This window comes from Elephas maximus, chromosome 7, assembly GCF_024166365.1.
Source record: "Elephas maximus indicus isolate mEleMax1 chromosome 7, mEleMax1 primary haplotype, whole genome shotgun sequence".
NCBI lineage: Eukaryota > Metazoa > Chordata > Mammalia > Proboscidea > Elephantidae > Elephas > Elephas maximus.
The window spans coordinates 52,945,030-52,971,200 of record NC_064825.1 but is presented as its reverse complement, the minus strand read 5'-3'; the positions used below and the strand labels follow the sequence as shown (position 1 = coordinate 52,971,200).

Genomic DNA, 26,171 nt, shown 5'->3' with positions numbered 1-26,171 from the left:
TTCCTCACAACAACGCTGAAGGCCGTGTTTGTCAGATGAGGAGTGAAAGGCCAAGGAAGGAAGCCACTTGCCCATGGTCAGAGAATTAAGTGTTGAAACCAGGTCTCCTGCCTCCCAGTCCAGAGCTCTTTCCACCAAAGTATTTGAGGAAGCCCAAGTAGAATTCTGAGCCCAAGATACCTGGGACCCCAGAGCAAGCCATTTTCTACCTGCCCCGCTCCCTCAAGGGTCCATTTCTGTGGGGATGAAGGACCTCAAAACATCAAGAGGCAGGAATTCTCACATACTCTGAAGGCATCAGACAAGAACAGAAGTTTTATTGAGGCAAAGAAAGGAACATAGGCTCTACTAGGCTGTTCTACTTAGCAACAGAAAAAGGAACCCCCCCCCACTACCTAGGACTCTCCCTTGGTCCCCAAGCTCTCCTCGTGGAGCAGGTCCCCAGCCCCCTCTGCTTCCTGTTCCCTATGCACTAGCACTTGAGCTGGGGAAGAGGGGCCAGACTCTCCAGAAGCTGGAGTCCTAGCCCCTCCAGCATTCTGAGGCCCAGTTTCTAAAGTTGCTTGAGCTTCTACAACCCCTGGCAATGTTAGCTCTGGTGTCTCAGAGATGAGGGGCCCCAGGTTTTGGAAGCTGTTACGCACTTGGGTGATGTAGCGACTGAGGATGCTGGCACCATCGGGTGGCCGGGGTGGTCCTCCTTCCACCAGAGTCCACCGTACACCAGCTACCTCACTTTGCAGTCGAGATACGGTCTTGGTCAGCTCTGTAAGTCTGTTGCCCAGGTCTGAGGGAGATGGAATATTGAGGGGCGGTCTCTCAGAAGATGAGCCTACCCTGTGCCACTTCTACCCCCAACAGTACCCCAGGGGATGCCCTGTCTGGGGGTCCTGAGGGAGGAGAACTGGAGGAGGTGAGGGACCACCTTATGGGCTGGGGATCAGGTGGGCAGGCAAAGTCTGGGACAGAAGAATCTGAGTGGGGGTAGGTAGGGATTGGTTTAGGAGACATGAAGAAGGAAAGTCTCGGGTCCAGAAAAAGGATCAGGAGTCATAGGGGTGGAAAAGTTTTTACTGGGTAGAGATTTGTACATCTACCTCTTCTAGCCCTCTCCCTGATCTACACCTGTCCAGCTCGTACTCATCTTTCAGGGCCCAGATCAAGTTCCACCTCCTCCTTCCTCAACTTCCTTCGGTGATCTCAAAATGATAGGTTCTTGCCTCCTTTGGGCTCACATTGCAATTTGTGCTTCTCTCAGCTAAGCGCTCTCTCTCTGCCTGGTATGATGGTCTCTCTCCTCACCAAACTGAAAGCTTCCCATGTGTCCTTGCTCTATATAGCCCCCACCCTCATTGCAGGGTCTGGAATAAGGGAGGACATAGCAATAAATGTTGGTTAAATGAGTGAAGAAGTAAGTGAATGGATGAATGAATCATGAATTAAGTGAATGAGTAAATGGGTAAGGGAGTGAATAAGAGAATAAAAGAGCACATGAAGGAATGAGGGATTATATGAAATGAGTGGAATAAACAACTGAATGGGCCAGGTGGTAATTGAGTACAAGGGGGTACATACACTGTGCAGGTGTGGCTTCCGAGGGAAGGGTAGGATGGGGACACATATAAACGCTAGCTGGCTGAGGGGTATGAGTCTGGGTGTGAGGCATTTATCCCAGGTGAGCAATGAACAAGAATGGGGAAGGCTTGGAGGTGGGCAACTAACCTTTCCGACGAGTCTCCTCAAACTCACGCCGGGCTGTCTCTATGTAGCGCTGGACCAGGGCCTTGATAACACGAAGCCGGTAGGATCCTCGTTCTCCCTCCCCAGGTCCTGTCCCTGCCCCAGGATTGGCCTGAAGTGGGAAGACAGGAGGGTGAAAGAGATTCCAGCGTCCTCTAGTCACCAGGTAATAAAGGTCTGAGGCAGAGCCTGTGCAGCTTTGCTATCCCTAGAGGCCACACACCTAGACCCTGGTCTGCCCCCACCGCACAGTGCAGCCCTGGAAGGTACAGCATGGAGGAAGGGGTTGAGCTGTGCGGGCTGGAAAGTGACAGAGTGGTAGGCAGAGACAAAAACTGAGGAGCATAGAGCTGAGCTTCCTCTCCTGCCACTGACCCAACCCTGGTTTTTTTGGGTTGAGTTAGTCCAGGCTAACCCTGCCCTTCAGACTCCATAGAGGGGTCGAGCTAAGGATGTGGGGAAGCATCTACATGGATCTGCTCATGCATATGGGGTGGAAATCATCATGCAAATTGGAATGATTGATTCTTGGGACAGTACCAGATGGGGACAAATGATGAAGAGTGGTAGCAGCAGTGTAGGAGGCAGAGCACTGGATTTGGGACACACAGAGTCAGACCCCACTCAGTCACTCAGCAGCTGTGTGCCTAGGCAAATGATTCCACCTCTCCAAGCCCAGATATCTTCCAATTTGAAGTGGAGATGGTATTAATACGTATCTCTTGGGGAGGTACTGTGCCTGACATAGAGTAGGGCTCTACACATTCTTAAGAAATAATAATTTTTATTTATCTCGTTTTATCTAATTTCTAAATATAGTTAGCATGTTTACTTTTATAATGTAAAAAAGCAAAACATTTTATTAAGTATCTCAAAAGGAGATAGAGATGAGACGGAGTGTTATGAAAGAGAATGATTGGCCCTTTTTGGCTACAGAATATCAAAGCATTTTTCGTGTGTAAAATAAAGAACTTGGGGAGGTCATTTCCTGAGGATGCAGGACAGGTGGGGAGGGGACACCTGACTGAATCACCAAAGAGCAGGCTAGTGAGGTGGGGGCAGCTGGAAGAAGGTGGGACCTCAGTGGAGGTGCAATGGAGGACCAAGGAGACTCCAGCTGGCTGGTGTGGAGGGATCTGGTGGACACAGTGACACTGCCCATTGCAGTGAGACAGGCAAGCACAGGGCCATGGACTGAATACAACCTCAGGCAAAGAAGATGAGTTTCACCCAAGGGTGGAAGTAATCCTGACATGCAGTCTACAAATATGCATCAGGTAACCTGGACAGGGCCAGGAAGCGACCAGAGGGAAAAGGCGGTAATTCCAGATTTGGGAGTCAGAGATCTGGGAAGGTATTTAAAGAGGTCTCCATGCAGGACAGCCTGGAGCCAGGCTAGGGTGGGAACTGGGGAATCTTTGGCATTTAGTTTCTTGAATGTGCCATGCTTTCTCCATGCTTTTACACTTACAGTTTCCTGAGCCCAGAACTCCCTTCTCCATCTTATCTGCCCATCAACCTCCCGCGTACCCCTTAGCATTCTGTTCTGCCTTCAGCATCTCTTAGAAGCCTCCCTGATTCCTGAGACTGGGTCTGGGGCTCCAACAGCCCCTTGTGCGTCTTTCTACCATAGGCTTGTCATTCTATACAACTACAATCTGTTTCTGTCTGTTACTCTAGACTGGTCAGCACCTCAAGGTGTATATCTTTATTTCCAATATAAATGTGTTTTGGGAGGTGTTTGTTGAACAAAATACCGACCAACCGGAGTATCCAGGGATCTCAGAGCTTGAGAGATGACCTGTGGCCCCACATAGCTGGCCTAGAGGGCCTGTCTTAGACAGATCCTCAGGTAAAAAGTTTTAGGGGGCTAGAACCCTCTACAGACCTGGTAGTAATGCTGGTTTGAATTAGGAAGGGGCTTTAATTACCAAGCCAGACTGGGTTAGGGGCAATAATGGGAATCAGGGAGCCCTTGAAGGCCTGGTCCCCTCTCTCAGGCCTCTGTTAGCCTTTTAATTTCCAAGTTTGTGGGGACATTCTTCCCTTGGCTCTCTAACACATTTTGTGAAAAATGTTCAGGCAGGTCTTGGCCCAGTTTAGGGCAAAAAGCTTGTCTGGAACCTAGAGGGTGTTGGGGTTTGGGAAAAGGGTTGCATATACTTCTCTTTAAGCCTGGTGACAACAGGGTTGGAAATTTAGGAAATGGCCAGAGCCAGAAAGAGGGAAAGGGAAACCACATGAGAGCATGGGAATTGGAAAGAGGCTTTCTGGAAAGACAGATAAGCAAAGAGTGTGCAGACAAACAGATGGCATAGACAATAAAGTTGAAGGCCTCATGTGAGGGACACAAACAAACAGATGAGGTACTCACAAAGGTGGGGACTGGGGGATAGTCTGGTTTGTTGGTTTTGCAGCAGGAGCAGCAACAGCAAATGAACTGGAAAATTCTCCTGAGAGATTTAGATGGTGGGAAGTGGTTAGTCAGAGAACAGGGCCTAGGAAATTTGGCGCAGGAGCTGGGGGTGAAGTGGGCTGGATCTTGGGGAACTGGGGGTAAAAGCCCTGAGGTCATCACCTGAGAAGGTAGAAGACAGACTTGGGGGAGGGCAGAATGTTGAAGGGCACAGGCAGCGTCAGGCCTTCTCTGAAGTAGGACAGGTAGAGCTTGGAGCGAGCAAACTTCCACTCCACATCAGCATCATCCTGGGGACCAGAAGGTAGGAGATTGTGCAAGGATCACTCTGGTACACAGTCCTTTTTCCCACTCAATCTGCCTTCTCTTTTCCCCACTCCTTATACCTCTTATTCTCCATTGTGTCAACCACTCTCCTCTCCCCCATTCATATCTCCATCCTCATCTATCACCCACATTTTCCCTGCTGGTTTCTGCCTTTCCTTTCTTCCTCTCCATTTCCTTTTACCCTTCTGACACCCAGCCTATTCTCCAGCCTTCAAGTCCTAGCCCATCTATCTCCTTCCCTCTCTCTTCTCACGTTCCCATCCATTTTTCCACAACCCCACTGTCACCATGAAGTGGAAAGAACACTGTATGTCTGGAGATTCTGATGGGATTACTAAGATCCTTATTTTACAGATGAGGAAAATGAGGCCTAAAGAGGGGAACTTGTCCAAAGTCTCAAACAAGGCAATAGTGGAGGCAAAGTAGGAACCCAAGGGTCTTGGCAACTTTCACTCTATGCCTCTCCATTGGTTCCTCCCTCCTCCTCCCTGACCTAAGCTGACATCAGTCCACATACCTCAATCTTCTGGAAGGAGTTGGTGATCATGGCAATAAGCATGTTGAGCAGCACAATGACCATGACGATGGTAAAGATGCCGTAGAGGGCCCGGCCCACGAATTCAGGCACCAGAAACTGAGGCATGTCTACCACGCTGTGCTCCTCCATGCCAAACATGGTCCAGAACAGAAACTGGAATGTCTCGTTGAAACTAACATGCCAGGCCAAGTAAGGGACAGGAAGTGAGGGGTGGAAGATGAGCCTGAGCACCACCCAAACACACTCCTCCTTGCTTTCCAGGACCCAGACAAAGGCATCGGCTTCCCTGAAGCCCTTTGGGCCACTCTGGTCCACACAGACACTCACCATTGCTGAGCTCCAATTTTTGTTCTTTTACTCAACTGATATTTACTGAGCACACAGTAGCACCGCAGGTGCTAAAAGATACAGCCATGAACAAGATAAGCATAGTCCCTGTCTTCAAGGACCTTATGTTCTTGGGCGGGGGGTGGGTGGGGTGGGGGTGGGGGTGAGATAGACACTAATTATATTAACATTTAAAAATTGTGGTAAGTGCTTGAAGGAGCAGCATAGTATGCAATGAGATGTAGAACTTGGATGTGGCCTAGTCTGGGGGTCAGAGAGGCTTCTTTGAGAAAGTGACATTCAAGCTGAGCTCTGAAGAATAGGTGGGAATCAACCAGGTTTGAAAAGGAAGGTGAGGTGAAGAAGAGCATTACCCAAAGTAGAAGGAACGTAGGGACATTTGAAGAACTCAGAGAAGGCCAGCATGGCTGGTCTCAGAGAGTAAGGTGGAGAGAGACTTTGGAGAGGTAAGTGGGGACCAACCAGATCACGCATGGCCTTATATAACAAAAACAGAAGTCCTGAGTATGGTCTTGGAGCAATAGAAAGCCATGAAGTTCTAAGTGGAGCGGTGATACCTATTTTCCATTTGAAAAGACCACTTTGGCTGCTTCAAATAAAATGGAAGGAAGCAGGTAAAGAGTAAAGGGATGGCGACCAGTTAAACGGTTGCCACGGTCTGGACGATAAGATGATGGTGGTTTGGACCACAGTGGTAGCAACTCCAGTGCCACCTCTTCTGGGAAGCCCTTCCTGAACTCCCTTCCCCATCCCCCAGCAGAATGTGTCTATTAGTCACAAACCAAACCACAGACTCTTCCTCTTACTGTATTTTTTTGTGAATTACCTCCTTTGTCTCAGTGCCAGTTCAGGCCTGGATTACTGCAACAACCTCACACTGGTCTCCTGGCCTAAATATTTCTCCTGTTAATTCATCCTCCACACTGTATCTAGGGTGTTCTTTCTAAATGCTAATCTGATGTGTTGTACTTCTACTTGTCAAATGTTAAATGTTCCTAACTATCCTCAGTCCAGATGTCTACCATGCAGCCTACCTGAGATTTTTAGTAAAGATACTTTTGATTTAGTTAGCTGCCACCCATGAATGAAGGGCCTAGGAGGGTGCGGTCTTCCCTTGCTACTGTGGAGTGACTGATACCATGAGGAGCCATGAAGCAGGCTGGAATGGGTAGTTATTATCCCTGGCATAGCAGATGACATTCAAGCTGAGCTTTAACTTTAAACTGTGCAAGCTCAGGTCCTTTAAGCTGACATCCTGAAGCTGGGACATGAACAAGGACTCTAGGTAAGAGGAGTTGTCTGAATAAAGCCTCCATATGCACTGTAACCGTGAAAAAGCCTTGACCAATATCCACAGGCCCAAGTGTGGGTCCTTTAGCATCACCAATGAAACCATCACACAGTTGCACTCATGCAACTTTATGATTGGGTGACTGCTTGAGAGGCCACCTAGAGTTCCATGGCCTGCTAGAGAAAGTCCAAGCTTCTCAGCAGAACCTTCAAACTCCAAAGCCTGGCTCTGGCTACCCTCTCCAGCCTCCTCTCACAAAATTTTCTTCATACGCCAACAACAAGGAACTTACTATTTCCCAATGTACCTCCTTGCTTTGCTATAGCCCCATTTTGCCTGGGATGCTCTATTGTCTGAAGTCTATAACCCTTCAAGGTGCAGTCCAGATTCTTCCTTGTCTGTGAAGCCTTCTCTGATTATCCAAGATGGAGGAAGGGGTTTCCTCCTCTGGGCGCCCTCAACATAAGCCCTCCTTTTTCACAGGACTTGTTATTGTTAGGTGCCATCAAGTCAATCCCGACTCATAGTGACCCTATGTACAACAGAACAAAACACTGCCTGGTCCTGCACCATCCTCACAATCGTTGTTATGCTTAAGCCCATTGTTGCAGCCACTGTGTCAATCCATCTCATCATTTCAAAACTGTATTATTTGTGCACATGGCTATCTTTCCCATGGGACTGGGTCTGGTTCATTCCTCCTGTCTTTGTTTCCACTGCTAGGAACAGGACCTACTATAGAGAAAGTATCAGTAAATGGGTGTTAAATGGGTGTAAACTCAAAAAAACAAAAACCCAAAGCAAGCCAATGACTGAATGACTAGGAAAGTGAATTAATTTAAAAAGTGAGTGAATGAATGAATGAGTGAATTAGAAAATGTAAGAATGAATTATTGGTCAAATTTAGGATAATTTGAACACCAAAAAGAATTATGACTGTAATAGATTATTATATTTAAAAAGTCTTTGAGTCCATAGTGATATTCAAAAAGGAAGAGGGGAAGAGAAAGGACTTCTTTATAGAAGAATGCCAGCTAACAAATGCAGAAGGTAGGACAGAAGTAGACAATCACCATTTTGTAACCACCATTGTAATAACTGATTCAGCATCTGTGGATGCTAAAGCCAGTGGGTGAAAGTTTGCAAGGGTACAGGTTAGGTACACAGTCTCAACATATTTCCCCATTACTAAAAGGGGAAGAGGTTCCTTTACAATGGAAAGGTTTGCTAAATTCTGTCTTACCCAAGTGACATCACCAGTGGACCATACAGACATCATATGCCTCCTGATATGATACAATGGGAAGTACGCCTCATCAACTAGGTTTTGTTCTTGCCAAAACAGATAAATCCAAATTGTGGAAAATGCTCTCTACACAGTAACTTGATTTGTGCTCTTCAAAAAAATTCATTTGTCATGAAAGAATGAAAAGGTAGGGAGAGTGTTCTAGATTAAAGGAAATAAAAGAGCGCAATGGATGATAGTTGACTGGATCATTTTGGATTTAAAAAAAAGCTATAAAGACTTCTTTTTTGGCAATTGGGAAAATTTGAATAAGGACTGTATAATAGTCAACGGCAGTGGGTTTTGGGTTAACAGGTAATTGTGGTATTGATGCTAAATTTTTTGAGCATGATAATGGTTTTATGGTTATGCTCTTAGGAGACATACTGAACTATTCAGGGGTGAAGTCACGGTGCCTGCAACTTTTAAATATTTCAGAAAAAAAAAAAGAGAGCGGTGGATCAAGCAAATGCAGTACAACGTTAATTGGTGAAGCTGGATGAAGGGCATATGGATATTCACTGTACTATTCTTTTAACTTTTTCATAGGATTGAAGTTTTTCAAAATAATAACTCTGGGGGAAAAGTGAAAGAGTCAATCAATGAATGAGTAGATGAACAAAAGACACAGTGACAAAGTGAATCAATGAGGGAGAAAGCAAACCATAGAATTCATTATTGCGTGAATAAATGAGGGACGGGGAAGGAAGAATGACACTAAGGCTCCTAGTTGCATGGTCCCAGACTCCCACTTGCCCATCCTGCCTCTGCCCCAGCATACTTGCCCAGCCGCTCCGTCTCCTGGTAGGGCACGTAGATGTTGTTGAGGCCACAGAGGAAGGCAGTCAGGATGATCATGAGGATGAACATGAACCTGACAGAGGGTGCAACGGGGAAGGGTCAGTACAGGTATTCACTGTGGGAGAAGTCAGACTTTGGGAAGGAGAGGGATCGGGGGCAGGTGATGGCCTCCCTAGCCCAGCCTCTCTATTTGACAAGTATTCAATCTTGTTGTTACTAAGAATAGAGAAATTAGTGATGGGAAATGAGAAGGGATTTCAAGTGGGTGCTAAAGCAGGCACTCTCCTTCAGGAATAAAGGGTACTGAGTCTAATCAGTCAACACTGGGGATGGGCCAGTCTTCCAGGGAGGGAGTGAGATGGTGAGATGTGGTACAGGGATGGGTGGGAGTCAGAGAGTCCTTCTGAATAGGAGCTGTCATCAGAAGAGTTAAAGCCACATGTAGGGGTGAGTAAACCTGCAACAGGGAGGGGTAGAGAATCCAGGGGTGGAGTGGAAGAGTCTCCTCCAAGCTAAGCTGAGCTGAACATGGTCACAGATATAACCAGGGCTTTTCCCACCAAGGTAACCCCCTCCAGTCCCACTTCAGGGAGGGGATTCCCAGGGGAGCAGTCATTAACTATGGGCTCTGATTAGGGCAAAAGGACAAGTTTGGCTGTAAATGATTAGGAGATAAGCACCAAGAAGACCAGGTAATGTCATGGGTTCAAAGAGCAGTTTTAGAGTGGGAAAGATCCAAAGTGACCTGAGTACAGCACCCTTACCACACAGATGGGAAAACTGAGGCCCAGGTAGGGGTCTTGTAGAGAGACAGAGACAGAACTAGGACTAGAACTCTCAACACAGAGCTCTTTCTTCTGTCAAGGGTTTTTAACATTTTCTGGGGTCATAGGCCTCTTTGAGAATTGGACGGACATTACAGATCCTCTCTGGAGAGAAATATACATTTACACTTATACTCTAAATTTTGCCTATAGTTTCATGGGTTCACAGGTCCCTGGAGCCTATGCAAGGAACCAGGTTAAGAACTCCTGTGCTACACTGGAGCTGGGGGATTTCAGAAGAAGGTTGAGTAGAGTCTATCAGAGAGGAGGGTGCTCTGAGGAGGGGTGGTACACACCGGATCATGTCGTCGATCATCTTGCCAATGGAAATCTGCAGAGTGCCCAGTGACTCATGGGCTGGCAGAATGTAGGCCAGGCGGGTGAAGCTGAGCATGCTGGTGACAGCAAAGAGCACCTCAGCCAAGAACTGGGGATCCTCGGTGCGCCACTCACTTCTCTCTGTGTGGAGTGGAATGTGGGCTGGGGCCGAGGCCAAGGCCCAAGGGCCAAGGAAGAGGAGTGACTGGGGATTCTGGATGAGTTGGGGGGTCTCTCACCAGTGGTAGTGAAATAGTGGCAGGCAGTCCCATCTGGGGCCTCCTGGCAGTGCATGTGGGCAAGCCCAGCCAGAAGCAGGCGCAGTGCAAAGGCCGCTAGGTACAGGGACAGGATGACCATGTCCAGGAAGTTCCACCAATCCAGGAGGTAACTGCGCAGGCCCTCAATCCACACCTCCTTACACTCAAACCAGAGGAAGCCTGAAAGCAGGGACAGGGAGCCAGGACAAGATGGGACAGAGTTCCTCTTCCTTCCAGGTCAGAGCTAGATTACGGTGTGTATGGGGTAGAACCTACCTATGGGGGAAGGTGGGAGCTAAAACATCACTGGGTAAGTTGATAAAATGTAAGCACCTGATAGACTTAAGTGCACAGTGATCTTAAGAAACACTTCCTCCTGATGCCAACTCTGGGAGAGGCTGTTTATTGGGAGGGAGGGATTTTTTTTTTCTTTTTTCAATTTGAAGTTTAAATCTTTAATATGCCTTCTGAGTTGTTTGGCTTGGAAAATCACCAAACAACTTGAAAAGTATATAAGCACTATGAAAAAGTAAAACCGTTTTTGTCTTCTTTTTTCAGAGCAATGATTCTGCTTTGGCCAGTGGAGGTGAATTACTAAGTATACAATACCTAGAAAATCGCTTTTTCTCTGCCCTCCACCAAAGAAGTGTTGGACAAGTATTTAAGAATGTTACTTTGAAAGGGCTCCCAATTATCAGCCTGCTCAGAGTGCCAATGTCTCGGTGGAGTCGGGGCCAGACCTAGTGTGAGGGGCTTAGGAGCTGGACCCCATTAGCCAGGTGACCCTGCCACATTGTACACTTCCCCATTCTCTAGATATAATTGTGTGCCTTTTCACTCACTGTTCCCTTTACCACAAATGTCCTTCCGTACCTTTTTGAAGCTTTATTGACCTTTGTGGCCCAGGTCAAGTATTACCTCCTCGGTGAAGCATTCCCTAACCAGGCAGAGAGAGCTGCTCCCTGCCTGTGTTCCCACAGCACTCTGCTCCTCTCTCTGTGATCCCACTGCTATAAGGCACTGAAGAATCTCTCTCCATGGGCCTGTCCCCTCTCTTCCTGACTCCCCCTGAACTTGGAGCTCCTCAAGGGCAGGGACCATGTCCAATTCATCTCTTTGTCCCTAGTACCCAGATCAAGGCCCAGTATTCACTATTATAAAATATTTATTAAGTTTCTACCATGGGTCACTGGGGTCTTGTGGTGAAAAATACAGACATAGTCCTTGTCCTCCCAGGGTTTATAATCCAATAAGGGAAACAGGCAAATAACCAAGTAGTTATAATATAATCAACTGCTAAGACTGAGGAGCAGGGGAAAGAGAGGCTGTTATAAAAATGTTTAGGAATGAATCCTCATCCTGATATGGGGGTCAGGAAAGTGTCTCAAAGAAAGTGAAATTTAAGCTGAGACCTGAAGGAAGAGTAGGAGCCAGCCAGGTGAAGGGGCAGTGTGGGAAGGGGAGAGGGCTCTAGCAACAGTGAAGGGCCAAAGCTGGAGGCAAGTGGGAGCATGATGTGGTCAGGAACTGAAATCAGATCCATATGGCAGAAGAGTACCTTATGAGGGTGGGGTGATGCTCAGTACATGTACGCTGAATGGATGGGTGGAACCATATTTAATTTATCCATGTATTCTCAGAGCTTCTCTTACAGTAGGGCATCAGCAAATACTTACTGTAAGAATAAATGAGGAATTTTGTTTCATATGTTTATAAGACTTTTCTTCCACAAGGACAGGAACTATATTGATTTTATCTCCACCCAGCACATCAATAAATGTTTAGTAAATAATTGGTGAGAAACTCCTTCTTGGACTGATTTTATTTTCTTTCCCTAAATTTTCTTGGTCAAATTTCCTTTCTGATATCACTGTCTGGTGCGGTACAGGGTGCAGCAGTGAACCTGGTATACTAGTGGCTTGGGATTTTGCTAGTTGAGCTAGAGCTAAATGACGGGAGGGAAGCAAAGAAAGGGGCCACCCAAACAGCCTGCTGACCTCACTGGCCAGAGGCTAGGTAGAGCTCCGGGTATTCTTGCAGGTAATATGCATTTGCAGAATTGAGAATACGCAATCCTGCTACAGAAAAAAAGAAAACAAATGGAGTAACTGAAGCTTACGGGTTAAGCCTAGATAAATTATTAACCTGGGTGACATGTTTAAAAAAATGAACTAGAGCATTTGTGTGTGAACATACATAGAAAGGGATGAAAGGACTACTAGCCACTGAGGATTCATGATACACTGAATATGCATGAGGAATGGGAGGCCCTCACTCTTCATTGAATCTTAAATCAGCTATGCTTTGGTGACACCCATTTTGGCCCCATGTGTCTTCTGCCTGAGGAATGCAAATACAATTCATAGCTGCTCATCAGGATAATTGCTAAGACACAGCCATGGCCAGACAGACTTGCCCTATGTTTCTCCCATAGATCAAGTGTTGGTCCCAGGCACCTCTGTCTGTAGCATGCTCCCTGCTCAAACCTCAGCTTTGGTCCTCATAACACCATCACAACTATATCATTTATTGATTTAATAAACGGTATGATCTGAACATCTTAATCTGGTCTGTGAGACTTCTGTTCCATGATCTCTAGGGTAGCTTGCTTCGCAGTGTACTTTCAGGCTACCATTGCACCATGGTATTTTCCCACCTGATACTATGGGCTAGAGTCCTATTTGTGAGAACAGAGGAACCTCTAGAGTGGGTAGTGGCTGGGGCTAGGGTAGGAGAAGAATGGAGCCTTGCTCAGGGAACCTGTCACAGGGCTAGCTGCTCCGATTGGGAGTGAAAAGGAGGGGTCCCCTGGGGTGCTAAAGCCCAGAGGGGTCTGGTTACATGTTCAGTAGGCATCTGCAATGGCAGAGTCCCCTATTGGGGTGTTTATTACAGAGAACAGTGAGGAGTTCCCCCAAAGGAGACTGCCACAAATAAAGGGCCCCACACATGTACCTGTGACCCAAATCATGTGTAGGGAAGTCTCCCAGACACTCTGGCTGCGCCCATGGAAGGTGCTGAGCTGCGTCTCCATGACCAGGGACTCTCCTAGCAGGAAGATGAGGAACCACAGATAGGAGGCGGAGTGCAGCAGAAACTTCAGCACTGGGATCTTTAGCAGGCGGCCCAGCTTGGGTAGAGAAGGAAGAAAGCATGGCTCCTAGAGTCCTGGTCATGTCTCTCCCCCTTCTGGAAGCCCTTCTGGACTGTTTAATCCACATATGACTCTCCCTTTCTCAGATTTACCCACTCATTTATTCAGACATTTATTGACAATGTATATATTAGGCCCTATACTTTATTTATTTATACTTTCATATCTATTGCTTCCTTTCCAACTGTATTATTATTTCCATGTTTTAGAAAGGAACTGAGAATCACAGAGGTAAAGTAACTTTACCTTAGGGGTCCCGCAGGGTCCTTAAACTCAACAGAGTTACAAAATAAATTCATTATCTTCTGTCCCAAACTTTTTCCTCCTCCTCCTGTGCTCTCATCTCAGAAAATGACCAAGTTACCCAAGCCAGGCACCTGAGAGGCATCTCTGCATCCTCCCTCACATAACTCTCCACACTCTGAGAGTCTCCCTAACTCCTGGTTCCCCCTCCAATCCATCCTTCATACCACTAGTAGAGAGACCTCTCCAAAATACAAAACCGATGGGGTCACTCACCTCATTAAAATTCTGCAATGGCTTCCCATTGCCCCTGGGATGTAGTCCAAATGTCTTCACATGGATTATGTGGCTCTTAATCTGGCCCTGGCCCTCTCACCAATCGCTGTTTGCACTTAGGTGCTTTTGCAACATGAATTCCTTTCAGTCTCTCTAAGGCTTTACATCCTCTGCCCCCTGGGCCTTCATACATGCTGTTCCTGTTTTCGAGAACCCTTCTCCCTATTCTTTACCTGATTAATCAGAAGAAGGCTTGTGTTTCATTACATCTCTAGTGCTAGGCACAATCTCTGGCTCACAGTAGGGTCTCAAAGAAATATTTGTTGAATGAAGGAATAAAAATATCTGGGTCAACAAGGGCTCCTAAGGAATTTCCAGGATGGGGCGGGGCCTCTTTAAGAGAGTGTAGGGCTGTGTATAAGAGCCCTGGTGGTACAGTGGTTAAGCGCTTGGCTGCTAACTGAAAGCCTCAAGCCATGAGCCACTCCACGGGAGAAAGATGTGATGTGGCAGTCTGCTTCCGTAAAAGATGTACAGCCTCGGAAACCCTACGGGGCAGTTCTACTCTGTCCTACAGTGTTGCCATGAGTCGGAATTGACTTGATGGTAACAGATTTTTTTTTTGTCCTTTGCTATTTTAATTTTTAAAAAATTTTTATTGTGCTTTAAGTGAAAGTTTACAAACCAAGTCAGTCTCTCATACAAAAACTTACATACACCTTGCTATATACTCCTAGTTACTCTCCCTCTAATGAGACAGCATGCTCCTTCCCTCCACTCTCTATTTTCGTGTCCATTTGGCCAGCCTCTGCCCCCCTCCTTGTTTTTTTTTTTAAGGGCTATGTATAGGAACCAATTGTGGTGGAGTCAATTCTGACTGACAGCAACCCTTTAGGAGAGTTGCCCCATAGGGTTTCCAAGGAGCGCCTGGTGGATTCGAACTGCCAACCTTTTGGTTAGCAGCCATAGCACTTAACCACACAGGGTGGCATGGTGGTTAAGAGTTATGTCTACTAGCCAAAATGTCAGCAGTTTGAATCCACCAGGCACTCTTTGGAAACCCTGTGGGGCAGTTCTACTCTGTCCTATAGGGCTGCTATGAGTCAGAATCGACTCGACAGCAATAAGTTTGGTTTGGTTTCATTTATGTATAGGATTCCCTGATGGAGCAGTGGTTAAGCATTTGGTTATTAACCAAAAGGTCAGCAGTTCAAATCTACCAGCCACTCCTTGGAAACTCTACGTGGCAGTTCTACTCTGTCCTACAGGATCACTATGAGTTGTAATTACTTGATGGCAATGGGCTTTTTTTTTTTGGTATAGGATTCAGGCTTTGGAGGCAGGGAGACCTCAGTTTAAATCTTGACTCTGTTATTTACTGCTACCATGGACAAAAGAAGCCCTTGCATTCCCTGTGTTCCATGAAATGGAGGTGTAATAACTACCTTCTAGGGCCACTTCCAGCTATTTAATGGGAACATTTGTAAAATGCCCAGTCCAGGGCCTGGCATAGAACAAGTATTCAATAAATGGCAGTTATCAATCTCATTCTTAGTACCTGGGACTTGGGTGCCAGCCAGTAGCCAAGGCAGAGAAAGGGCATGGTGAGGAAGATGAGGAAAGAGACAAAGAGCTTCCAGATGGTGGTGCTTCCACGCCAGCCAGCCAGGTTCCCACACCAGATGGAGGACAGGACTTGCTGGCAGATGGGGTGTGCTACAAACTAAGCAGAGCAGAGAGGAACACTAGGCAGGGAGGAGACAAGGGTAACACTTGGGTTCATAGCCCTTATTGTCCCACCACAGAGATTGAGCCAGTCTTCCTTCCTCCCTAGGTCAGCCAGCCCAGAAGACTGGTGACTCACTTGCCATGTGACCTTGGGCAGATCCCACCCCTCTAGGCCTTGGTTACTTTCTTTGTGAAGGAGGAAGCTGAACTCAGAGATTTTTCTGGACTTTCCAGACCCCATATTCTTGACTTTCAGTTAGTGTGTGGTGGGTAAAGTTGGGTTCCTTCTTAGAGATGTGGGGCACCAGCCTGAATGGTCTCAAGGAGGAGAGGAACAGGGAAGGGGGGCTTCGTGTCTTAGATGGCACGGCCAGGGAGGCTACCATGCAGGAAGGTTTTTGATTAAGGTACTGGTGGGCTAGGATATCTGAGGATGGGTGAGGAGAATGGGAAGGGGCTGCAGGAGGCTGAAAAGTGGAGCAAGGGGAATATGTCTTTAGCCAGGTGGGCGGGGGGGGGGCATCTCATGAGACAGTGACTAATAGAGTCACTTGCTATCTAAGCCCTGAGAGGTTTAGTCTAATCTACTTCCCGTATAGAGATACTGGAGTCTAACAAGGGAAAAGAACCAGCCCAAAGTTAATCAGCAGTTCAGAGGTAGAGTTGAGGCAAGACCTAGATGTTCTAGTTGGAAGGAAGGGTCCTGGTAGGTAATGGGTCTTCTAAGGACTGGTTTAGATTTAAGGTAAGAAGGGAGAGTTGGGGACCCATGGGGTCAAAAGCCTAGATAGAAGGGTGCTCAGAATCAAGGTTTAAGAATGGTCTTGAGTGTAGGAAAAGGACTTAGGGTGGAGAATACCTAGAAGCAGCAGGACAAGGGATCAGGGCAGGGAGGGGGAGATGGTTAGGGCCCAGCTGACCCGCTTCTGGTTGTAGTTGACGGCCAGTCGCAGCCTTGCCAGGTTGGGGATGCCCTCCTCAAATGCCTGGCCCAGGCCCTCAGCCTCGGGCTCAGTCTTGCTGTCTTCGCCCAGGTCATTGAGCACCGCAGTGACCTCGCTCTGGTTCCGGCACATGCCCAGCAGCTCAAAGCCGTAGTCCTGGCTCAGCGACTCCAGGGCAATGTACTCAGGCTGTAGGGAAGCACACCTGTGTGTACCTGCTCCCTGTAGACCCAGCCCAATTAAATCAACCAACTACAGTGGGCCCAGGACTGGGTCTTGCCTTTGGGCCACCTCTTCCCTACATTTGGTGTTACCCTGGGTCATCGATTCCTTTTTTCTTGGCCACTTCACACCTGTCTTCTTGCTATGAGGTACCTCCTGTCACCTTTGCTTATCTGACGCTACCTTTGCCTATCACCAAGTCATTCCAACCCCAAACCCGGTCACTTTTGGCCATCCTTTGTATGTCCCTTTCCTAATTCCTATTTCCTGCCCCACTTGCACCTTGTATATGCCTTTCCTAATCCCTATTTCTTACTTCTTATACTTTTTGTGTTCTCATTTAATTTCTTCTGAGTCCCTACCTTATATGAGATCCCATGCTGGCAGTTTTAGGAGATGCAGAAATCAATATGATGGTTCTTGCCTCCACTTTACCCATTCCATTGTTTTTAAATGGAGCCCGTACCCCAGAAAGAATCCAGGCTAAGATTTCAGGGGGCTAGGTCTGAGTCCCAGCATTGTCCCTTAGCTGGTATAACACTGTCCCTTACTTCCTTGCTTATGAAGTGGGGATGATAATTCCTGCTATGCCTCCCTCTGTGGGCTGCTGTGAGAATGCAGGGGTATTACACCTGTGGAAGTCCTTTAGAAAGGACTCCCCTTTTCTGATACCTGTGAAGTAGAGGCTTTTCATTGTTCTATTCTGCCACAGCCCAGGGTGCAGAGCAACATGTTCTTTCCTCAGCTCATATGGCATAGCTACATCCTGCCCTAGGTCTCCATTTTGACTTCCTTGTCTGTTTTCCCACCTGATGGTAATCTTGAGGACAGGGACCAAGTCTGCTTGGCACAGAGGCTGTGTCAGTGGATGAGTGAACTGAACAGGAATGGTGGTATTCAAGGCCCCTGACCAGTCCCTGCCTCCAAGCCTCCATTGGCTCCCCCACATTGATTCTGTCCTACACAGGGTCTCCCCTGTACTCATCATGTGTCTACTTTTGCTTGGACTGCATCCCTACCCATGTACCCTCCTTGCTCCTCTTCACCCGTGTTGAACTACCCATTTCTGCAGCTAAGCCTAATCCTGTTTCTTTCATGGAGTTTCCCTCAACACAACAGCTATAGCTTTGCTGGCCTGTTCTTAGGGCTTTGGAAGCCCTGTTAGCAATATGTACTGAGAAAATGAAGTTGAGTGTTCTGGGAAGGTCTTGTTCCCCCTCAGCCCTCTCCCTGCTTGAGAGCCCCATCCTCTGGTCCCTTTGATTGATCCCCAACACACAATGCTCTAGGTGGGGACACACAGCAGATACTGAGAAAAGGTATGAATGTCATCTCTAAGTCTGTCCAGTTGACTTTCAATCTATAAGTCTATGTTCTCTCCTCCCTCAGACCCAGGGCACTTCCAGGGTGGGGCTTGAGCCACCACAAGACTAAGTGCCCCTACAGGGGCTGTTTTCTGCCATTAGAATGAAAGCCCCCGCATGGCCTCATCTTCCTTCTGTTGTTTCCTACTTCTCAAAATACCTACCACAGGCCCAACCAGGCCTGGTAGAACATACATGGGGGCACAGGAGTCAGAAGTATGAGGAACCAACCTTAAACTCTGGCTCCTTGCGGGCAAGGCGCCTGAGCTCACGGCTGAGCTGGAAGGCAGCCAGCATGGCATCCTCACTGGCCAGTGAGAGGTGTGCCCTGCTGGCAATACCACGGTAGGTGTTGATGCGTGACAGGGAGAACTTCAGCAAGTCATAGCGGCGGGCGTTGCTGCACTCGAGGCAGGCACAGGAGACTGGGTGGGGCCGGGCGATGGTGTGGCCCTGATCCATGAGCAGCTGTGCAATCTCATACAGGTCTTTCTGGCAGGCCAGGGTGAGTGGAGTGACACCAGGCGCAAAGCGGGAACCATCGATTGATGAGTCGAAGAAAGCCAGTGAGAAAGATCTAGTGTCTACTTTGCGGCCCTTCTCCCGATCCAACCGGGCCAGCAGGCGACGCACCACTGCTGGCTGGTTTGTATCCACTGCCACTAGCAGTGCTTCATGGATCTGCCTGAAGTCAAACTTGACATTGGCCAAAAGCACATCAGTGATGGCCTCATGGCCCAGGCGGATGGCCAGGTTGAGAGCTTCCCTCCAGGAGCGGTCCTCGGACTCCTCCACATTCCTCAGGGGCCCACTGCCACCTGTGCCCTCCAACCCTGATTCCAGCAGCTGCTGCACAAAGCCTAGCCGCCCCTCCTGGATGGCACCCAGGAGTGGAGGTGGGAACTTCAGCTTTTTGTTCATGATCTCAGACCAGTAAGGCTGTGGCTGAATGAAGGAGTGGAGAGGGTAAAGCCCCAAATCTCTAAGCCCCTTTGCTTTGGGGCCCCCTTCACCCTCCCACTCTCAAACCTTTAACCGTTGACACCCAGCTCACCATATTACTTGTCCCAAACACATAAGATTTTTATTTACCGTTTGAGTGTGTGGATTCTCGGGCTACGAGTGTCAGGACTGGGTGTGACTGGGGCCCCTTCCTCAGTACAACTTCCACTCCTCACAGGAACCCGCACAGACACAACGGGGCCCAACGTGGGCAGGACAGGTGGGGCTGGGCTAGGAGCTTGATGCCATTTGCAGGCATACAGATCTATCCAGGACCCAGCTCCCACCTTGCTGACTTCATCCCCCATCTGCTCATGCCTCCAGAAATCCCAGGGTATCTCCGACACTAAGCCCAGATGTGTTCACACAAGACGGTCTCTGAACTGGGCTTTTCTCAAGCCCTTCAGCACTGACCAGGCCTCCTAGTAGGGTCCCAAAATGTTTCCCCTTCACCAAACCCCCTTAGCTCTGCCCTCTTCTGCTCTGGGGGACATTTCTCCACTCATTGCTGCCAGGCCCAGCTCCATCCTCACTGCTATTCTCTTCTGGGCCCCGATTCAGGGTTGTAGGGGCTCTTCTACCCATAAGAGATGCCCACCACATGCCTGGCAGGTAGGACGTCCCTGCTGCCTCTCTGGGCCAAACTACTGTCTCATTCACCGCCAGAAATGGGACCAGGATGGGGGAAGTTGGGGGAGAAGGCCTCTTACCTTGAGGGGGTCCATGGCTGCACCCACCTACGCTGGCACAGATCAAAGGACTGAACTCCTGCTGTCTGCTCCCCTGATGGTGCCTGGCATCCTCTATCCTACCCACTTAAAACCCCACCCTGGGCCCTCCCTTTGCCAGGACCAGCTGCTCCCCCTCTGCCCTGTACCCTGGGGAACAGGGGAGCTGGTGTTAGTGTCATACAATGAAATCTCCTGGGAAAAAGGAGAGAGGTCATAGCTGCACAAAGAAGGTGGGAATAGAATTTAGAGTGTTGTTACTAGAGAGGACTCAGAGACCCTCTAGTCCTCTAGACCTCATTGAACAGATGGGGAACGGCATTTGCCCAAGGTTTCACAGCCAGGCCTAGAACCATTCTCAGTCGTTAACCCATCTAGTCCCTATGATAGCTCTGTGAGCAGGAGGCATGGGGATTTTCTCTCTGTTACTGAGGGTTAACTCTGGGCCCAAGGTAAGTAAATGTGTAAAGTTCACACAGCAGCACTATTACCTGATCATAGGATGGAAACCCAAAAAGGATACTGACAGTTAAGTTCATGAGATGCTGGAATGCCAGTCTACTGCTCAAAACCACTCTCACCTTCCCAGTACACCACAGGCTCTTATCTGTTAGGTAGTTTTTCTCTTCACTGGGCCTTAGTTTTCCTTTCAGGAAAATTGGCATGAGATTGTGCTTCCCTCACAGAGGGGAAGAAGTTCTGGGTTGTGTTCCAAAGCCGTAGAGAGATCACTAATCCTACCCCAGAAGTTCCAAGGGGGAAAAAGACAGCGCTTCCCTTGGGAGAAGCGGGTGTCATGGCGACAGAAGCCTTGACAACTGGGAGTGGGGAGTAAGCTGGGCCCAGAAGTGCCTTCAGACAGACTCCTGAGGGAATGGATGTAGTGAAGGATGGAGAGAGGCTAGGCTTCATCAGTCCTTCCCAGCTGTCAAGCGATCCCCATCCTTAGTCACACCAGCATAGGGATGGTGGGCAAAACCACAGGTCCTCATGGCTTATGCCTGCGGGAGGTCCCCACACGTGCTGGCATGTTCTTCCACTTCTCCTGCTGAGAACCGGAACTGGCAGATAGGGCACTGGACCCAGGAAATGGGTGGCGGTGAGCTCTCTGGGGAGGAAACCCACACTACAGACTGGGATGAAGATGGTGATGAACAGGGAGAGGCTGGATGAGCTGGGAAGGTCTCTCCACAAGTGGCAGCGTGCAGGGGGAGAATCTCAATGGCAAAGGAGCCTAAGAGGGAGAGAAAGAAGGAGGTAAGCAAAATGTACACACTCCTCGCAGAATGCCATCCCAAGCAGTTTGAGGGAGCATCTGCTGTCAAAATGCAGGAAATTTATCACCATTCAGTATTCTACATCTGAGAGACACTATCTAGTCCTGTATCTACCAAACATTTACTGAGTGTTTACTACGTGCCCAATACTGTGCTCGGAGCTGAGGATATAAACCCAGGCTTGCCTTATGGAATGTAGAGTCTAGTGGTGAAGATAAGCCATGAACACACATGACAATGGCACAGAACAGAAAGCGAGGAGTGTTAAACCTAAGGGAATCAGAGAAGGCTGCAGGCGCTCAGGAGGGAGAGAACCTCAGATCAGACAAGGCTTGGCAAATGAATACCATTTGAGCAGAGACTTAGAAAATAAGTAGATCCTGATCAAAAGGGAGAAAGTGCAGAACAGAATTTCAAATTATCATGAAATTCAGACTTTCTGGATCCACGAAGGCTGGATGAACCCCTGAAACTACTGCCTTGAGATAATCTTTAACACCTAAACCAAAAATATCCCCTGAAGTCTTCTTAAAACCAAACAATAACTTAACTAGTAAAGAATACTTGCCTTAAGCATTGTGCTCTTTTAAGGTCTGTCTATACGGGATCAGCGTGACAACAGTAACTTGAAAGATTACGTAAGAAACTCAGCGGGCAGCGAGTTTATGTTAATGGGGGAGGAACAACTTGGAAAAGGAGGGTGAGAATGGCTGCACAACTCAAAGAATGCACAATTCAAATGTCGCTGTTGAATTGGTGCATGTTCTGCTGTGTATATTCTCAACAACAAAAATAAATTATATTTAAAAAGAAAGTAAGTAGAATTTGGACATGAAAGACAAGGTCATGACAGAAATTCTAGGCCCTCTCTAGTATTACTTTATATTGTATTGTTTTATGCTTCTCCTGAAGGCAGGGCCCATGTCCCTTCCTCAGCTTAGTGAACATAACCTGAGCAGGTGCTCAATATAGGCTTGTCCTGAATTATAGTTGGTTACAAGTACAGACACATACCTGGGTATTACAGAGAAGACACAGGCCAGGAGTACAAATCCAAATGTTCCTTGACAATATTCACAGAGCTTCTAGTTCTCCCTCAAGGGATGCCTAATGGCCCCCTAACAACCCTGTGTGCCCAAGCCCAGGAGCTTACCAGCACAAATGGGGCATTGTCCACTATCCTGGACATCATTGCTTTGGGTTTGGAGTTGATGTTGTCGCCTCTGTCCACTGCTTTGGGTTTGGAGTTGATGTTGTCGCCTCTGTCCACTGCTTTGGGTTTGGGGTTGATGTTGTCGCCTCTGTCCACTGCTTTGGGTTTGCGGTTGGTGTTGTCGCCTCTGTCCATTGCTTTGGGTTTGGGGTTGATGTTGTCGTGCTGTCCCTCTCCCGTCTGGCCGAGAGTTAGACAGAAATCTGAGAAAGTACAGTTAAAGACCAGATATTAGCAAGAGGTAGTATCACCAGTCACAGAGGTGATGGAACCTAAAATTAGGGCAAAAAGAATGTAAAATAGTTGATATGCAGCCTGATGCCCCTGGGTTGGAGTCCTAGCATTCTCAATGCACCAGACTTGAGGGATGTCATTTAATCTTTGAACATCTGAGAAGAGAGCTTCTAATACTGCTCTAAGAATCTTATTTTTTTTAATTGAGATACAATTCACATACCATAAAATTTACTCCTTTGAAGTTTACTGTTCAGTGGTTTCCAGTATTTCATAGAGTTGTGTAACCATCACCAATATCCAATTCCAGAACATTTTCATCACCTCAGAGAGAAACTTCATACCATTAGCAATTACTGCCCATTCCTCTCTCCCCCCAGCCGCTGGCAACCATTAATTTACTTTCTGTCTCCATGGATTTACATATTCCGGACTTTTATGAATGAAATTATATATTATGTGGTGTTTGTGACTGGCTTCTTTCACTCAGTATGTTTTCAAGGTTCATCCATGTTGTGGCATGTAACATATTTCATTCCTTTTTATGGCAAAATAATATTACATCGTATGGATAGACCATATTTTGGTAATCTATTCATGAGCTGATGCACATTTGGGCTGTTTCTACTTTTTAGCTATTATAAATAATGTTTTTGAGATTTCTTAGGATTTCTACATTCATTATCATAGCATCTGTGAATTAAAATAGTTTTACTCTTTGCTCTCCAACTTGGATGCCTTTTATTTCTTTTTCCTAATTGTCCTAGCTAGAACCTCCAGTAAATGTTGAATAGACATGGTGAGAGTGGATATCCTTGTCTTATTCCTGGTTTAGGGGGAAGCCTTCAGTCTTTCACCATTAAGTATGACGTTAGTGTATGTTTTTTTTGTTGATACCCTTTATCAGTTTGAGGAAGTTTCCTCTTATTCTTAGTTTGTTGTTTTTATCATGAAAAGTGTTAGACTTTGTCAACTGCTTTTTTGTATCTGTTATTTGTTGAAATGATCATGTGGCTTTTGTCCTTTATTCCAATAATGTGGTGTATTACATTGATTGATTTTCACTTGTTGAACCAATCTTGTACTCCTGGGATAAATATGCCCTGCTCTCGTTACTGCTTTCCTTTCAGAATGTCTGAACTGACCCCCAGGCAAAGTAGAAATAACTTGGTATTTCAGAAACTAACACAAGGAAGAGGGTATCAGGAATTCACTGAATTTCTTAATAAACAGGTCAGATCATCTAAGGCTGGCCATAGAGCCATAGATTATCTAAGCTTGGCTATTTGGGAAAAGCATGGGAGTTGGCCCTCACATCTCCAGTTTTAGCCCCCTTCCAAAAAACTCACCTTCAATTTCAATTAATAACAGTTATTAAGCAACAAATTTTAATGAGTACCTACTGTATACCAAAAAAAAAATAAGGCATGCTTTTTTATTACTGCTGCCACCCCCTTGGGGATACTACTTCAGGGATAACAATTAAGGACTTTGCTTAATGTAAGGAATGGTGATGTCTGAGGATAGGAGAGGAAAGCGTTATCTCAAGGTAAATTCCCTAGAAACACCACAAACCAAACAGAACAGTCAGGTGCTACCTAGTATACAAACTCTCTTCTTTCAATATCTGTTCCCTATGTCACAGCCGAGATTAGGATGTAATGCCTAAATCAGATTTTATTAAAGATCCAGAATGACACAAAGGTGAATAAACACACAGGATGATGTGGAACTAGGTAACACAGCTAATGAGACACAAAGTATTCATCTTCAGATTCTGGTTCACTACAGGGCTGTCTCCTTGCCTAGCTCCCAGCCTGACAACATGTGGAAGGCGGTACCTTTTCTCCATTACCCTCTAGGTCCATTCCAAGAGATCAAGACCTAGACACAAAGGTATTTTCTGACCTAACTGAAGCAAGAGTGCAAGAAGGACAGCTGCAGGAGGGCAATATGGTTTGGGGAGTTGATCTGGGTTTTTTTGGTTGACTGACTTACCTTCGGTCCTGGACCTTCAGTCTCTTCGTCCTGCCCATGTCATTCTCTGACTTTTGCTCCTCTGGTCTGGGCTCTGTGTTAGAAATAAACATTTCAAATCTAGCTCATTAACAAAATTCTTCACCTATGCTGTTCCTTCCACCAGGAATATACTTTCTATCCTCTTTGCCTGGTTAATTTTTTCTCATTCTTCCACTCTTAGATGAAATGCTAATTCCTATGAGGCACTTTCCCTGAATTTTCTCATCTAAATTTCATCATTATATTGAATGAAGCATATTGGCTTTTCCTTCAAAGCACTTATCACGTTTTAAGTTTTAGATTTTTTTGTGTGACATGGACACATGTTCCTGTTAGGGTAGGGGCATTGCTATTTTATTCACTGTGGCATCCCCAGCTCCTAACACAGAGCCTGGCACGTGAGAGATGCTCAATATCTGTCAAATGAGTGATAACAAAATCCACCAACAACCACTTGTCTAGTTATTCAGAATTTACAAACATTTTGTACAGCATTTAATGTTTTTCAAAGTGCTTCATAGCTCTAATGTCCAGGCCATAGTAGGTGCCCCTGAAAAAGTTAGTTCCCTTCCACTTTCCTTCTCTTAAAATATAGTAAACAATATCTTTCCCTGTGTGGTAGGCAGCTTCTGAAATTAGTACCATTGGTTCCTGCTACCTCGTAAATCCTTGCCCTCGAGTGTGGCCAGGACCTAGTAACTTGTTTCTAATGAATATCCCTTGCTGGCGAGTTGATTACTACTCACAGTGACTCTAGAGGACAGAGTAGAACTGCTCCATAGGGTTTCCAAGGAGCAGCTGGTGGATTCAAACTGCCGACCTTTTGGTTAGCAGCTGAACTCTTTAACCACTGCGCCAAATAGCATATGGCAAAAGTGATGGATGTCAATTCTGTGATTAGGTAACAAAAGACTGCGACTTTCGTCTTGCTAGTACTGTCTAGCTTGCTGGCACCGTCTTGCCCTCTTGCTTGCTCACTCCGATGGAGCAAGCTGACACACTGTAAGATTCTCTTTGGGGAGGCTCTCATGGTAAAGGAACTGATGGAAGCCTTAGTCCAACAGTCCACATGGAATGAAATCCTACCAAGAACCCTGTGGGTGAGGTAGGAAGTAGACCCTCCCCAGGTGAGCCTTGAGATGACTGCAGTCTTGTGACAGACCCAGAACCAGGACCCAGCTCAGTTGTGCTTAGATTCTTAAACTTCAGAAACTATGTAATAATAAATATTGTTTTAAGCCACTAAGTTTTGGGGTAATTTGTTTCATAGTAATAAATAACCCATATACCTTATTTCTAGAGTATGTGATATACTCATTATATTACTAATTTCTTTAGGTCTTTGAAAGAACAGATAAACCATTTCCTTTCTTAAATTTTTTCCAATGAAACAATAAACCATTCTGTTTTTTACTTTTCATTGAGAACCCTACGTGTTTCCTCCTTCTTGCTATACAGAATAGTAAAGAGAACAAGAGCTTTTGGGTTCTAATCCTGGCTGTGTGACTCAGGATATTTTGCCTCCCTGAATCTCAGATTCTTCTGTAAAATGAAAGTAACGATATCTCCTGCATACATTTATTGTGAACATTAAGTAAGTAAAGTTAGTGAAAGTGCCC

At 46.7% G+C, this 26,171-nt stretch overlaps 1 protein-coding gene across 3 annotated transcripts in view; it reads right to left on the bottom strand.

The window, feature by feature from the left end:
- Positions 1–308: 308 nt before the first annotated feature.
- Positions 309–26,171, bottom strand: part of XNDC1N (XRCC1 N-terminal domain containing 1, N-terminal like) — a 39,827-nt gene continuing 13,964 nt past the window's right edge. Inside the window, exons 9-24 of one of the 3 annotated variants that reach the window (XM_049889984.1) lie at positions 24,532–24,604; positions 22,240–22,502; positions 20,935–21,043; positions 19,959–20,004; positions 18,311–19,024; positions 16,470–16,682; positions 15,380–15,544; positions 13,104–13,278; positions 10,128–10,328; positions 9,867–10,029; positions 8,727–8,819; positions 5,001–5,193; positions 4,319–4,446; positions 4,115–4,193; positions 1,723–1,852; positions 309–787 (exon numbers count right to left, since the gene is read on the bottom strand). In XM_049889984.1, the coding sequence (XP_049745941.1) occupies positions 396–787; positions 1,723–1,852; positions 4,115–4,193; positions 4,319–4,446; positions 5,001–5,193; positions 8,727–8,819; positions 9,867–10,029; positions 10,128–10,328; positions 13,104–13,278; positions 15,380–15,544; positions 16,470–16,682; positions 18,311–19,024; positions 19,959–20,004; positions 20,935–21,043; positions 22,240–22,502; positions 24,532–24,604 (3,137 nt within the window). In that variant the 3' untranslated portion in view covers positions 309–395. Of the gene's footprint in view, positions 788–1,722; positions 1,853–4,114; positions 4,194–4,318; positions 4,447–5,000; positions 5,194–8,726; positions 8,820–9,866; positions 10,030–10,127; positions 10,329–13,103; positions 13,279–15,379; positions 15,545–16,469; positions 16,683–18,310; positions 21,044–22,239; positions 22,503–22,756; positions 22,858–24,531; positions 24,605–26,171 lie in introns of those variants that run through there. The other 2 variants (XM_049889983.1, XR_007518189.1) reach the window with 2 other exon arrangements.